This window comes from Lutra lutra, chromosome 10, assembly GCF_902655055.1.
Source record: "Lutra lutra chromosome 10, mLutLut1.2, whole genome shotgun sequence".
Lineage (NCBI taxonomy): Eukaryota > Metazoa > Chordata > Mammalia > Carnivora > Mustelidae > Lutra > Lutra lutra.
This window is the reverse complement of record NC_062287.1, coordinates 65,096,681-65,112,214: the sequence shown is the minus strand read 5'-3', so window position 1 is coordinate 65,112,214 and position 15,534 is coordinate 65,096,681. Positions and strand designations below refer to the sequence as shown.

The window sequence follows — 15,534 nt, the reverse complement described above, 5'->3', positions numbered from 1 at the left end:
TATCATTGAAAACTTGGTCTTCATAGGATGCTAAAGAGGAAGTCTTTATTGTTAGATGGAAATTTTTTGTATGTAATAAATTTAATCAACAAATATTTATAGGAATCCTTCTCTGTTGTCAGCAGAGTAAGGATCCAGGACAGAATGTGATTTCTAGATGACTCCAAGAACCTTTCCCTCTTACTTTCTCACGTCCCATGTGTGTCTGTCTTTTCCATGTGTCTAGATTTTAGATTCTCCCTCAGAGCAGCCACCAAGGTCATATTGGAAGCCCTAAAGCCTCCCTAGGGTTTAGGAAAAACTGCATATCCTTTCTTCAGCTCAGTCAAGCTTGGGATGTTTTTAATTAAACTGTTATTGAGAAATAAAGGAGAAATAGGTATGCCAGCAACATAGCCCTCCTTTCTTCCAAACCACAGAAGAGAGGTATTTATGACATGCATGGTTTAGACACTGATGCAGACATTTGGCTAAGAGCATCTCTGCAGTATATCCTTCAGCCTTGTCTTTAGGCCACTAATGCTATGCCCATTATTCCTTTGCCCCCTGTAGGAGTTCTCAGCCCCTCTAATCCCCTGTTCCTATCGCCTCCAAGCTTCCTACCTCTCTTAAGGAGGAAAAAGAGTTGTTTTCCATAAGTCAGCAAATAATGGGAGTACCCAGGGCAGTGATTGTTCTCGAGATACTCTAACTATTGAGGAAAAAAAAAAAATCCAGCCACATAAACAGTTAGCTATAAATCTAGATCAGGATGTGTTAATGCCTATTATGACAGTTCAAGATACTTTTGAATGCCCATGGAAGATCTGATCAAAACTCCATTCTGTCCCTCAGCTATGAGCCCTAGCCCCAAACTGTTCCCACCACCCAACCTGTCTCTTTCTGGTACATTCTCTGTTCTGCTTCTTACTCCAAAGTGAATCCATACCAGAAGTTAGTGACAAAAAATAGCAGAAAATATCGCCCTGCTCAGGATATTGGCATTTACAAAGTTAACTCAGGGCAAATGCTAAGCCCAAGACAGTAGCTATGTTATAGGAACAGTGAGTGAGGAGCTTCCCAATGCTGGAGAGCACATGTGCCTTGTTCCTGGGTTTAAAGTAGCCCAGCTCTGTTTAAAATATGGGATGGGGGGGTGCAGGTATTTTGTTTTATGTTAGTTGACAGTTGGATTTATCCTACAAATTATATCAAATGATACATAAAATACAGTCTTAAGCTATAATACACAATCAGTTTTGAATCTATATGCTCTGCTCACAACCTAGTTGTACATTAGGGACTTGAGTCTGTTGATGGCTTAAAAAGCTAAGCACAAATACGAGTTTTCTTCCCATTGACTACACAGTACAGACAAATAAGAGTGTCTTTTATATTTTTTAAAATTTTATTAAAGGTTTTATTTATTTTTTAGACAGAGAGAGACACAGCGAGAAAAGGAACACAAGCAGGGGGAGTGAGAGAGGGAGAAGCAGGTTTCCTGCAGAGCTTGATGCAGGGCTTAATCCCAGGACCCCAGGATCACAACCTGAGCGGAAGCCAGACTCTTAATAACTGGGCCACTCAGGCACCCCAAGAGTATCTTCTTAAAAAAATAAAACTCAGGGCGCCTGGGTGGCTCAATCAAGAAGTGGCTGCCTTCAGCTCAGGTCATGATCCCAGGGTTCTGGGATCAAGCCCCGCATTGGGCTCTCTGTTCAGCGGGAAGCCTGCTTCTCTCCCTCCTACTCCCCCTGCTTTTGTTCCCTCTCTCGCTGTGTCTCCCTCTGTCAAATAAAAAAAATAAAATCTTAAATAAATAAATAAAATTCATTTGTCATAAAAGTCAGCCCTTTAAGGTATACAGTTCAGTGCTTTTTAGTATATTCACAGAGTTGTGCAATAGTCCTCCTATCTAATTACAGGAAAATAAGAGTATCTGAACTAGAACTGACTACATCATAGGAAAACACATTTTAAGTCCAGTAACTGTTGGTAGAGTCACTTAGACTCTGTCTTTTCCATTGTATGGAATTCTTTAGCTCTTCTCCTGGGGGGGGATCATGTACGGTCAGTTTATTTCATTGTCTATCATTTGAACACATTGTTTTAAATCATGTCTACTTTTAAAGTCATTGTTTCATCTTGATTTTGACAAAGAACTTTAAGCATTTAAAACTTATGTGGTTCTTTTGTCCATGTACTTTATTCTAACTCCTTTCATTATCTAAGGTTGATAATGGGTCTGTTTGTGGTGCTCAGAAAGTGCCCGGTCTAATTGCGCCTCCTTTCTTATCTCTTAGCTTCACAGGATAATGCAGCTGGCTGTGGTTGTATCAGAAGTACTTGAGAATGGTTCCTCAGTTTTGGTCTGTTTGGAGGAAGGCTGGGACATCACTGCGCAAGTAAACTATTAAAACATAGTTTTATATACTTAGATTTATATTTAAATTCAGTTGTTTTTAAATTCTGCAGATGAATCTTTTGTATAATGACTAATGTGTTTATAGATAGAGAAAGTCCTGTGTTAAAAACCACTTAGTGTCCATCAGAAAGCTCTGTGCCCTGAGCTTCTAGGTGCTACACAGCCTGGACCTGTGGCCCAGGACCACAGGAGCCCACATGACAGACACACCGTGTGAGCACACAAATGGAGCCCTTGATCAGAGGGTAGGACATGGGCCATCCTTCCTGGGTTTTGTCAGTCCTTTCCCTGGCTTTCAATAAGCTCCTCCTTTACCCACTCCAGAGTGGGAAAAAAAAAAAGTATAAATATAAACTAGGTAAGACGTTAATCTATACCTGCCAGAAAATAGATAATAGGTTTGAACTGATCCTCTAGCCTTATTAATTGACCTGTAAGAGAGGGCTACAGTCAGCAAACTGTTCAGGTAAAGATTAAAATCATAATTCTCTGAAAGGAAACATGTAGCCAAAATGAATTTGAGTTTTCATTTTTACTGGAAAGTTAGCAGAATTAATTTGATTGGCTCTTCTGAGGCAGTTAGTGAACAAATCTGCTGTTGAGGTGACTTTATCTGTCTTAGTAACAAAATTTTTTCAGGACTGAAAGTAATGAAATATCCATCCTGCTTGTGCCCTAGGTGACATCCCTGGTTCAGTTACTCAGTGATCCCTTTTATAGGACACTTGAAGGCTTCCGGATGTTGGTCGAAAAAGAATGGCTCTCTTTTGGTCATAAATTCAGTCAGCGGAGCAGCTTGACCCTCAACTGTCAGGGTAGTGGTTTTACTCCAGTCTTCCTGCAGTTCTTAGACTGCGTACACCAGGTAAGTAGAGCAAACTTAAATTGATCTTGATACGAAGGAAAGAGAAGAACTAGCATTTATCGCACATTGCAGTGCTGTGCCGGATATCTTCATGTCATGACTCTGATGAACTCAGCCATAAGACTTGTTGAAATCTTAGCAGTGGATTCCTGGGAATAGAGAAGGAAAAGAACTTGTTGGTTTCTGAAACTCGGATAGCCGAGTTGTCTTTTGGGCTGCCCCCTTGTGAAGTGGCCAGCACTCTAAATTATCATCTCCCAAGAAGAGGAGCACACTTGGGTTTGTTGTCCAGGAAGGTTTGCTCTATGGTAGAACAGCTGGAATCTCTAGGTGATGGCAGGACCTGGAATCCAGCAGGTGGTCTTCCCAGTGTGGGAGGACCTTATCTTGTGCCTAGGAATATAGAAGGTAGAGCCTAACCCTTGAGAAAGAATCAGGGCCCAATCAAGCAAGCCTGTGAGGTTGAGAACACTGGCTTGGTTCTACTGAGTGACCTAATCAGGCTAATCAAGAGACCAGACAGAAACCCAGGTATATAATCCACTCAGATCCAGTGGGAGCAGGGGTTGGGGGAGATGCGAATGCTCTAGGCTCCCTCCGACCCTCCTCTCAGGCACATCAGGTAAAAACTTCCTAATGTGGCCTGAATCAGAATTGGGCTTGAGAATTGCAGGGCACTGGGTTTGCTAAATTGGCCTAAGAAAAGCTAGGTTGACATTTCCAGCTCTGTTTCATCTGCACCACAACAATGAATGGGTTCTGGCATGTCGAGCATATTTGTCAGAACAGTGAGCCTCTTTGAAATAAATTGGCCTCAGGTATATTGGAAGGAGAGATGGAAATGTTTTCAGGAACCAGTACTGAAACTGGGTCTTCTAAAGAGGCCAGCTTGGTGTGTGGGTTTTGTTTTGTTTCACTTTTTTAGTCTATTAATTATTTGACCAGCTTTATTAATTCACTACATAATTTTTCATTTATTTAAAGTATATACATTTCAGTAGTTTTTAGTATATTCACAGAGTTGTATAATTGCCATAATCAATTTTAGAACATGTTACCCCTCCAAAAAGAAACTCTATACCCATTAGCAGTGACTTTCCATCCCCTCCCACCCCATCCCCACATTCACACACTCTGGTGATTGTTTTTGATTATTCTAGTGAGCTTCTTAAGTAAAAAATCTATTGAGTAATTTCAATTAATTCTGTCCGAGCAGCATCTGGAGAAGCTGGTCACAAGGTTGAGCTTACATTTTAAATCTTTGCATCAGATGGTGTATTTGTTTACTATTTGAATATGAGCCCTTTTTTTTCATACTCCTTTTGGCAGATAGATGAGGGAGACATTTGGAGTCCATTGTCTCTGAAACAGAAAATTTAACTGAGACCAAGGGAGAGGAGCAAGCATCTTTTTCTCATGTCTAGATGGGTGAAAGCATATGAGTTCTTCATGAAAGCACTTCTTACTGTCTTGCTTATTAACTAGGCTGTCTAGGCTGTCTGTGTTAAACTTACACAGTGATGTATGTCAGTTATTTCTCAGTATTACTGGCAGAGGTATGGGGAGGCAGGTAAAAACAACTACACACTATATGATTTCATTTATAGAAAATTCTACAAAAGGCAAAACTGTAGTGACAGAAAACAGATCAGTGGTCGCTTGGGACCAGTGGTTAGGTACCATGAAGAGGCATGACCAAACTTTTTAAGATGAGGTAACTAATCAGTCCTAATCGTGGTGGTGATTACACAAATGACCAAAGCTAATCAATCAGCCTGTATGCTGTAAATAGGGAAATTTTATTATGTGTAAATTGGATATCAATGAATCTGAAAAACAAAATTTTAGTTAGTAAGTCTAACATTTCAGTTAACTGGAGTTCCAGAAAAGGAAAAGAGCAGCTATCTAGTTTCTCCAGAGGAAAATGTGTCAGTCTGGTGCCCAGAGAATACTTACAAGCCTGGCTGTCTGCTCTTTAGAAATAGGGCAGGAAATAGGTCTGGGGAGATCCCTCTTAAGTGTGTAGATTTGTTCTTTATCTATGCTATTTTCAGTTTCAAGCCTCATCACTAACCCAGCTGTACGTGCTGTTCCCAAGTCCAGAGCTCAATCAAGTTTGGTTTTTCCAGAGGACAGACTTCTAATCCCTTGCTTTCAAGGAGGCAGTCACATTACTACCTGGAGTAGGAAAGGACCCTGGAGATCTTACCACTTCTTCTATAGACCTACACCTAGTCCTCATTTTTCGCTCCCATTTCTCCCCTCTATATGTTTCTCCACTCTTGGGCCTCTGAGTCCTGAGCCTTTCTGGGTTTACAGGGCAAGCTGTTACCTTCTCAAATCATTTTCATCCTACAAGCATCCCAATGTAGCTTCTCATCTTCTGTCATTTATTGCTATTCTTCCTTCTGTTTTCCATTGTTCATAAATGTACTGAATTTTCTCGACATGCTACTATCTCCCTTCCCATTCTCCCCACCTCCTTTTAGGTTTTTTGTCTTACAGAAATTCCTTTCCTTTAATTAAGGGAGAGTTGCAGGGAGCTAAGTGTATATGGCCTAATTTGGCTTAAGTTAAGTGCACTATTAAATATGTTAAATGGGGCTCCTGGGTGGCTCAGTCATTAAGCGTCTTCCTTCAGCTCAGGTCATGATCCCAAGTTCTGGGACCAAGCCCACATCAGGTTCCCTGCTTCTTCCTCTCCCTCTGCCCTCTCCCCGTTTGTGCTTCCTCTCTCCCTGTATCTCTCTCTGTCAAATAAATAAATAAAATCTTTTAAAATAATAAATAGATAGATATGTTAAGTATTCATGTTCAACTTGCAGAGTTCTGCATACCTTAACATGAGAGTCAGGAAAAGAATCCACTCACCATCAGTAAGAGATGGGAGGTTATCATAGAAGACATATTGTTCTTGAAAATGAGAACAACATTCTACCCTAAGTATAATAATAATTACTTGATATGGAATACTTATATTTTATTGTTGGGGATAGGTAGGAGTAGTGTGAGTAGTCTAGAATTGGAAAGTAACCTGTATTTTGTGAGTACCCCTTAAGTGGTATAAACAAAGTAACTTAATATAAACAAAAGTGAAGTATAAATTATTTTCCTATTGTCTTTAGAATACATTATAATAGATGCTCAAACCATATAATGTTATCTAAAACATCTTAGGATGTATGTTTAATTTCTAGTAACTTCTTATTTTAAATAATGAGTTAAAATTCAAATGTTCTGTATAAATTGAGCCTTAGTGACAGCTTAGTGATTTGAGGTGAATGCTTCACAAACTGTAGAAAATAATATTGTTCAGGGCCTAAAGACTCCTTTAGTATGTATTTAAATCTGGTTGTGCCACATTAAAAATTTTTATAGAATTTTTTTAAAGATTATTTATTTTGGAGAGAGCTCGCGAGTCGGGGGGAGAGGCAGAGGGGGAGAGAGAGAGAAAGCAGACTCCCCACTGAGCATGGAGCCTGCCGCAGGGCTCGATCTCACAACCCTGAGATCATGACCTGAGCTGAAATCAAGAGTTGGACACCTAACTTACTGAGCCACCCAGGTGCCCTTACATTAAAATTTTTTAAATTAAAGTATGAATTTTTAAAAATTTGCCTGAACCCTCTTTTGCCTTAGTACCCTCACACATAAAACCTGAGTGGAGGCAAGTCATGGCAAAGCAAGCATATGACCTTAATTGCAGTATTTAAAGGATGCTTGGCCATGATAGGTATCAGCTTTGGTGAAGCAAATTACTTTGTGCTGAATAGGGATTGTTTATTCATTCAAAAACAGAGGACTATAGAAGACTGTAGTTAACAAATAGTGCTTCTGACTCTTGCTGACTTAATTATAAGGTAGTGTTTCATCATCTCCTACATACTAGTTTTAGGCATTAGAAAACGCCTTCTTTGAATACCTTTCAAGTGAATACTAGTGCTTTACATGTCTCCAACTTTTGCCAGACAATTTGAATTACTGCTGTCCTCAGTCTCTCAGGGGCACAAAACAGAGCCAGGTTCAACAACATTAAAAAAAAAAAAAAAAAAACCAAAAAAAAAAAACCGTGAAATTACGCAGCAGCAAACGAAACTCCCAGGTGGAATGTGTTCACTGCTTATTAACCATTTCTAACATGCTGAATGCCAAAAGGCAGTCTATGGAAATTTGCCTAGACTTGTCCATTAGTACTAATAGAGTTACAAAGAAAACAGATGAAGCACTGATCTTAAATTAGAACTGCCTCATCATATAAAAAGCCATTGTTTATGCCAGTATGTCCAGGTGTCAGATGAATTATAAATGCTAGATCACTGTTTCATAATAACAACATCTGGCAAATTTTTTGTTGCTTCTAAAAGAAATTGGCATAGTTCAAATGATATCATTACAGGATGCTTCCTTTTCTTAAAATAGTTGAACCAAATTCAAAAAGAAATACATCCAAAATACAAAATGAAATTTTTACCTAAAATTTATTTTTAAAATATAATACCAGGGGACCAGACATGTATAATATGAACGAAAACATGAAGTATAAGAAAGTATCTCCTCTATGTCAACATTAGAGTAAATCTTTGAGTGTTTCTTAGAACTTTTTCATTATTTCCTACCTTGAGAAAAACAAGTAACAGTTATAACTTTGCTTTGAAGCTTATTCAAGTTGTAAATTTACTCTCTCTGGTCTGGCTGTGTGATACAGTCCTCCTCACGGTTACCACATGCCAGCACCGTGCTAGGTCATATTCCAAAAAGAAAAACTATTCATCTCTTGAAGATAGGAACTTTCCTTGTGAACACGTGTGAGAAGCTAAGCTGCCCTCAGATGGTTTGGTTACTCCAAAATTTATCCATTAATACTGGCAAAATAACTGAAGTTAATGGCTTAATGGTATATTCAAAGTTTCTGTGTCTGCCACTTCCCATTCACTTGAAAACTGGCAGAAATTGACATAACCCAACATGTTTTATATCAAAGCAATTTTACATTTAAGTTTTTAATATTTTGAGCCCATAAAGTAAATTTGTGTCTACATATCAGTCTTACTTACTAATTTTTGATCTTTAATAAATTATTTAACCTCTCTGTGCTTTGGTTTCTAGATAGATACGTGGATAGATGGCTATCAGAGGGATCACAAATTTTATGTAAAGCGATCGGCACAGTAAAGACTGCACAGTTAATGTTTGTTAAATCTTTATCTTGAAATAATAAAAACTAACATTAGTTACCTATTTTCTAGGCTGTGTCTGTCATACCCACAGTTTTTCCAATGTTGATACCATTCTATTATAGGGTCTCTTGTAGCTTAACATTTCTAGTTCTTGAAAGCAAAATCCAATGTTAACTTACTATATTTTATTCCCAAAATGTTGATCTTTCCTGGGATTTGAGTCATAGCTTATTTTATGGGCCTTTAAATTTTATAAAGTACTTAGTGACACATGAGCAAAAAATAAGACCCTATAAATTCATGTTTCTCCAAATTCCATTTTAGAGCCTTTTCTTATAAGTAAAAGTGGCAGGTTTCACTCCATAATGGAAAACAAAACTAAAATACCTCACATAGCTATTGTCTTTTAAATCTGTATATTTAAATTTCCTCAAACTCTAAATAGTATCTATTTCTTAAGAACCTACAGCTAACATCATTCCGTTTTAACAGTGAAAGACTAAATGCTTTTCCTCTAAGATTAGGAACAAGATGTGGATGTCTACTTCACCACTTCTTTTCAACATTGTACTAAATTAAGGTCCTAGCCATGCAATAAGGCAAGAAAATAATGATAATAAAGACATCCACATTAGAAAAGAAGTGAAATTATCTTTATTAACACGCAACATAGTTGTCTGTGGAATCTACAAAAAACTACTAGAATAAGTGGATTTAGCAAAGCTACAGGATACCTGATCAGTATTCAAAAATCACTAGTATTTCCATATACTAGCAATGAATTATTGGAAAATTAAAATGTAAAAATTATTATCTTTACAACAGTATCAAGAAACATGAAAGAAATCTAACAAAATATGTTAAAAGCCTAGACACTGAAAACTACAAAACATTACTGAGAGAAAGTAAAGCCCTAAATAAATCAAGAAATACCTCTTGTTTATGGGTCAGAGGATTCAATATTGTTGAAATGTCAGTCTCCCCAGATTGATGGAAAGATTCAGAGCAATCACAGTCAAACTACCAGGGGCTATTTTGTAGAAATTGGCAAGCTCATTCTAAAATCCATATGGAAATGCAAAGTATCTAGAATAGCCAAAACAGCTTTGAGGGGCACCTGGGTGGCTCAGTGGGTTAAGCCTCTGCCTTCGGCTCGGGTCATGATCTCAGGGTCCTGGGATCGAGCCCCACATCGGGCTCTTTGCTTGGCGGGGAGCCTCCTTCCCCCACTCTCTCTGCCTGCCTCTCTGCCTACTTGTGATCTCTGTCAAATAAATAAAATTTTAAAATCTTTTTAAAAATTAAAAAAAAACCAGCTTTGAAAAATAACAAAAATTGGAAGACTAGCACTATCTGATTTTATTATAAAGCTACAGTAATCAAGATTGTGTGATAATTGGTATAAAGATAGGTCAGTGGAACAGAATAGAGTCCAGAAATAGTCCCACACTATATGTAATATGTGGAAAACTGATTTTCAATGAAGGTGAAAAAGCAATCAATAGAGAAAGGGTAGTCTTTTCAACAAATAGTGCTAGACAGTTGGATTTCCAGATGCAAAAACAAACAAATAAAAAACCAACTTCAATCCAAATCTAGCACCAATATAAAAGTTAATTCAAAAGGGATCACAGACCTAAATATAAGACCTAACATTATACAATTTCTAAAAGGAAACATAGGAAGATGGGGCACCTGGGTGATTCAGTTGTTAAGCATCTGCCTTCAGCTCAGGTCATGATCCCAGGGTCCTGGGGTTGAGCCCCGCATTGCGCTCCCTATTCACAGTGGAGTCTACTTCTCCCTCTCCCTCTGCCCCTCCCCTACAACCCTCACTACCCCTGCTTCTATGCATGCATACTCACTTGTTTTCTCTCTCTCTCTCTCTCTCTCTCTCATGCATGTACATGCAAAAACAAAATCTTCAAAAAAATAAAATAAAAATAAAAAATTAAAACAAAAAATAAAAATACTAAAACGACAAAACAATACTTAACAGAAGGGGAAGGAAGCATGTGGATTGTGCTTTTTTGGAGACCACTGTGGTATTTTATAGCAGAAGAATCTAGGTGTCTCATTGACAAAGAGGAAAAAATGCCAATGAAGTAGACAAACTGAGTCCTTGGGAGATAGGACTAAATGGAGAAAGTATAATTTTTCTTTTTTACTGGGAATCTAAGCACCATATTTTGTCATGCAAATACAGTCAGGTCTTTGTCTCTCATTATGGTAAGAAGACATTTCAGAAAACAGAATTGAGAGCCCAGAAGTAAACCCACACATATATGGACAATTAATTTACAACAAAGGAGCCAAGAACATAAAATGGAGAAAGGACAATCTTTAATAAATGGAAAAACTGGGCAGCTACATGCAAAAGAATGAAACTAGACTAGACCACTATCTTACACCATACACAAAAATTAACTCAAAATGGATTAAAGACTTGAATGTAAGACCCAAAACTATAAAATTCCTAGAAGATTCCAAAGGCATGGGAAGTAAAAGCAAAAATAAACAAATGGGACTACATCAAACCAAAAAGCTTCTGCACATGAAGGAAACATCAGAATGAAAGGGCAATCTACTGAATGGGAGATGATACTTGCAAATCATCTATCTGTTAAGGGCTTAGTATCCACAATATATAAAGAACTCCTACAACTCAGTGATTAAAAATATATATATATGGGCAGAGGATCTAAATAGGTATTTTTCCCATGTTTCTTAATGTCAGATTCCAAATGTGGCTTTCTACATATTAATCAACCCAGCATTCAGGTCAGGTCAGTCTGATTTTTTTTTTCTTAAATTGTGGCTAAAGAATTAAAAAAAAAATGCTTATATCTTCTTTTCTACTTCCAGTAGACCTGATAATTAACCCCAGTTTAGGGGCAGATTGTTTTTTGACCTCAAGCAGTTAGAGCCAGCAGGTGCCCTTGTGGCATGCAGACACACAGACACACACACAGTGCCCCCAAGTACTGACACCATGATGCTATCTAAGCACCAATTACAGTTCAAGCAGGGTGAGTGCCAGTGGCCTTGAGAAGTATCTAACCTTTCTAACATAATTGTAGGCTCCAGGATTTGTGGTAAGGCCCAGTCACTCAGTATAGCGGGCTATGAAAGTATTTTTCCACTTGTAGAGGAGTTTTGCTTCTAGTCCTAGCATATGATCTCCCTGAAATGCCTGTAAGTTCAACTTAAGGTCATATTCATTATCATTTCCATTCTACTTTACCTCATAAATGGGTCTTCAAAATCATATACTTAAGCACATAAAGTGTCAGAATAATCAAGGAAAGATACAGATATGTATGAGGCAGTGGTTTCTATGGAGAGTGGTCATTGAGAGAACAGTTTTGTTATTTGGAGCTTTGTTTAATAAAAGTTTTTTTTAAAAGTTTTTAGAACCTGTTATGGACTGGGTCCATAGAAATAGCCCTAAACTTTTCTTCCCCTGTGACTAACAAGGTTTATTCCAACGTCTGTTGGGGCAAAGTTGTTCTTGGAGCTCACTCTTCTTGAGCACATGCAGATTCCTCCTCCCTGAGACTCTCAGATGGAGAGGAACCAAGTTCCATCCTGGGTCTGTCTCCTTCTGTCCTACCAGCCACAATCTGAGTCACCCCTCTCTATCAACACTGGCTGTTGCAGTGGTGCCATTGATTCCAAACCAGGAGCTCAGGCTAGAGTGCGTGCAGTTCTCAAACCCTGAGATAGGGTTTCAGAACACACAGAACACACCACCTGGCTATTCAGGGCCATGTCACAGTTGTCCCATGGAAAGCTGTCCTGTCTTATGGAGATCTGATGCAACAGAAATTGGCTGAGATCAGGGAAGCAGCTCCGCAATATACAAGCCCACTGAATGAAAGTCACTCTCTCTTAATATGTTTTCCTAAAATCCATTTTATTTTAATTACTTATGAGCTAAAATTTTAGTTCATTTTAAAAGTCAATAAGAAAATGTTGTAGGGAGAAAAAAACCTTTAATCACAGAAAACTAGGTTTCTAACCAGATGATAAACTTTGATAAATCAATGATACCCAGTTCATGACTTTAAATTCTCACTGATCTATTAGGCAGTAACATCAACATATTACACACATGCCTGCTCACTTTGGCTGACCAAATGTAGGCCTACATTGCCAAATTAAACATGGAGAGAAAAGCTGGCTTCTAGACAGCCTGCCTAACATGTTCATTTGAAACAGCTTTTAAGCAAATATAATTGTGATTGGAACTTATCTCAACCAAACAGAATTCTCTAATGGTCATGAGAGATTGAGCAATATACAGGTGGGATTGCAAGGTGGAATGGAGTGTCACAAGGTCATCAGCCACCTTCTGTGAACATAAGAAGGCTCCACGGAGTCTGCATACAGCTTGTCTAAAGTACGCTGTAGCTCAGTGACCGTTCCAAGCTCTGCCTTGCTCCTACTCTCCCATATCATGCCTTCATCCTTATTCCTACATCCAGTGACCTCACTGCCTAACTTAATGATCACAAATTAAGTTAAAAGGCATAAGCTCTTCCCCTTTCCTTTGGCACTTGAACATCTCTTTCTTCTAATCTACTCTTCTATCCCTTCTCATTTCCAAGCTATTCCCTATATCTGAGCCATTAGCCTCATTCATTCTTGCTTTCACAGGCCTTGCTCTCTTAGTTATCAGATCTTTTGCCACAATTTGTTCTCTCTCTACTGGCTTCTCCTGCATTGTCTTCAGACAGCCATATATTTCTTTTGTCCTGAAAAGATCTCTTGCTGTACTCTAAACCACCATCTCCTCTTCTCATTCCTTTCTCTACCAAACTTCTCTGTACAACTTTTGTTTTATTACACACTACTATATACCACAAGTACCTGAAAAGCAAGTTATAACTTATGGTAATGTATGTCTGTCGAGAACCTAGCACAGTATAAAGCAGTGAATGAGGCACAAACCTTGGGTTCAATTTTGGTCTCACTGGTTACTGTCAAATGACCTTGGGAAATTACTTAATCTTACTCATCCTCAGCTTCTTTGTTTCTAAATGAGGAGGGGTGTGGGAATTATAATGCTTATCTTCAGAGGCTCTGAATAGGGATTTTTCCAAAGAAGACATACAGACAGCCAATGAGTATTATGAGAAAGTGTTCAACATCACTAATATCAGGAAAATGCATAATCAAAACCACAACGAGATATCACCACACATCTATTAGGATGGCTAGAATCATGAAGACAAGAGGTAACAAGTATTGGCAAGATATAGAGAAAAGGGAGCCCTTGTGCATAGTTGGTGGGAATGTAGATTAGTGTAGCCACTGGAAAAGTAGTTCCTCAAAAATATGAAAACGGAATGACCTTATGATCCAGAAATCCCACTTCTGGGTACGAATCCAAGGGAGTGAATTTGGTATCTCAAGGAGATACCTATACTCCTGTATTCACTGCAACATTCTTCACACTAGCCAACATATAGAAACAACCTAAGTGACCCTCTGTAGATGGACAAAAAATGTTTTATACACACACACACAATGGAATATTATTCAGCCATGAGAGAAAAAAAAAAAAAAGGAAATCTTGCCATTTGCAACAATGTGGCTGGACCTTGAGGGCATTATGCTAAGTGAAATAATTCAGAGAAGAATAAATTCAGTACGATCTCATTTATATGTGGAATCTAAAAAAGCCAAACTCATAGAGACAGTAAAATGTTGGTTGCCAGAGGCTGGGGGTTGGAGGAAATGTGGAGATACCGGTCAAGGGGTACAAACTTCTAGTTGTAAGAAGAATAAGTTCTGGGAACCCAATGTACAGCTTGATGACTGTAGTTAACAATTCTGTATTATTTACTTGAAAGTTGCTAAGAGACGGGATGTTAAATGTTCTCACTAAGAAAGAAGCTTATGAATTTATGTGAGGGGATAGAGGTGTTAACTAATCCTATTGTGGTAATCATTTCGTAATAGATAATGTGTATCAAGTCATCACATTGTATACCGTAAATTGACCATGTTATATGTCAGTCATATCTCAATAAAGCCAGGAAAGAGTAATGCCTATTTTATAATGTTGTTATGGAGATTAAATGAAATTATGTTTATAAAAATCCCTAGCATGGTGTCTAGCATGTAGTAGGCACTGAGAATGCCTGGTTCCCTTCCCACCTCCACTCATGGTAGGGGCTCAGTTGATTGACCATATGGTCTCCCACAGATTTCAGGTCACTATTCAGTGGCATAGCATCCAGTTTTTGTTAAGTTTGATTTTTACTCTTTTCTTTGTCATGTGTGTTTCAGGTTCACAACCAATATCCAACGGAGTTTGAATTCAATCTCTATTACTTAAAGTTCTTGGCTTTCCACTATGTGTCTAATCGCTTTAAAACATTTCTCCTGGATTCAGACTATGAAAGATTAGAGCATGGTATGTGTTTGCACTCCCTTGTTCCATCTTTTTTGTTAGTTTTGTGTGTTTTTAATTAAAATTTCTAGTAACATACTACCCCCAAGTGTGGCAAGGTCATTTTAGGGTTTTACCCTGAACTATAAAAGTAGAATAGATATGAGTGAGTGCCCAAATTCTCAGGTTATGTGCTGTGCTAACTCTTAAGGACTACAAGTGGTCATCCCTATAGCAAAGGTGAAATCTGCTTACCATTTTAACATCTCAAAGTGGTATCACTGTTTAAAGAGAACATTTTACTTAGTTTTTCCATCCCTGGTATATTCACTGTAGTAGGGAAAGCTCCTGCTCTTGGAGGCAGTGTGAATAGCAGGAAAGGCCATGGGCTCCGGAGCAAATAGATCAGGGTTCAGTTCCAGTATTTCCAGTACCAGCTGAGCACTTTGGACAAGTTAGGTGCCTTTCTGAGTTTCCTCAGTGTCCTCATCTCTAAAAATGATGACAATAATAGCACCTACCCCTTTGGCCATGATGATCACACGAGGAAATAGTTATAAATTTCTTAGCACAGTTTTTAGCTTTTAATAATCATTCATTGAATTTTAGATATCCCCATCATTATTATAATTTTTAATAGTAGTAATACTTGTAAAGAGTAGATTTTGAAAGTTAGCCTCTATGAAAA

At 38.2% G+C, this 15,534-nt stretch overlaps 1 protein-coding gene across 2 annotated transcripts in view; it reads left to right on the top strand.

Annotated features, from left to right (window-relative positions):
- The window catches only part of SBF2 (SET binding factor 2), a 483,767-nt gene that overhangs the window by 455,999 nt on the left and 12,234 nt on the right, over positions 1–15,534 (top strand). For both annotated transcript variants that reach the window (XM_047693703.1, XM_047693702.1), the window contains 3 exons: positions 2,283–2,384; positions 3,084–3,269; positions 14,744–14,870. In XM_047693703.1, coding sequence (XP_047549659.1) covers positions 2,283–2,384; positions 3,084–3,269; positions 14,744–14,870 — 415 coding nt within the window. The remainder of the gene's footprint in view (positions 1–2,282; positions 2,385–3,083; positions 3,270–14,743; positions 14,871–15,534) is intronic.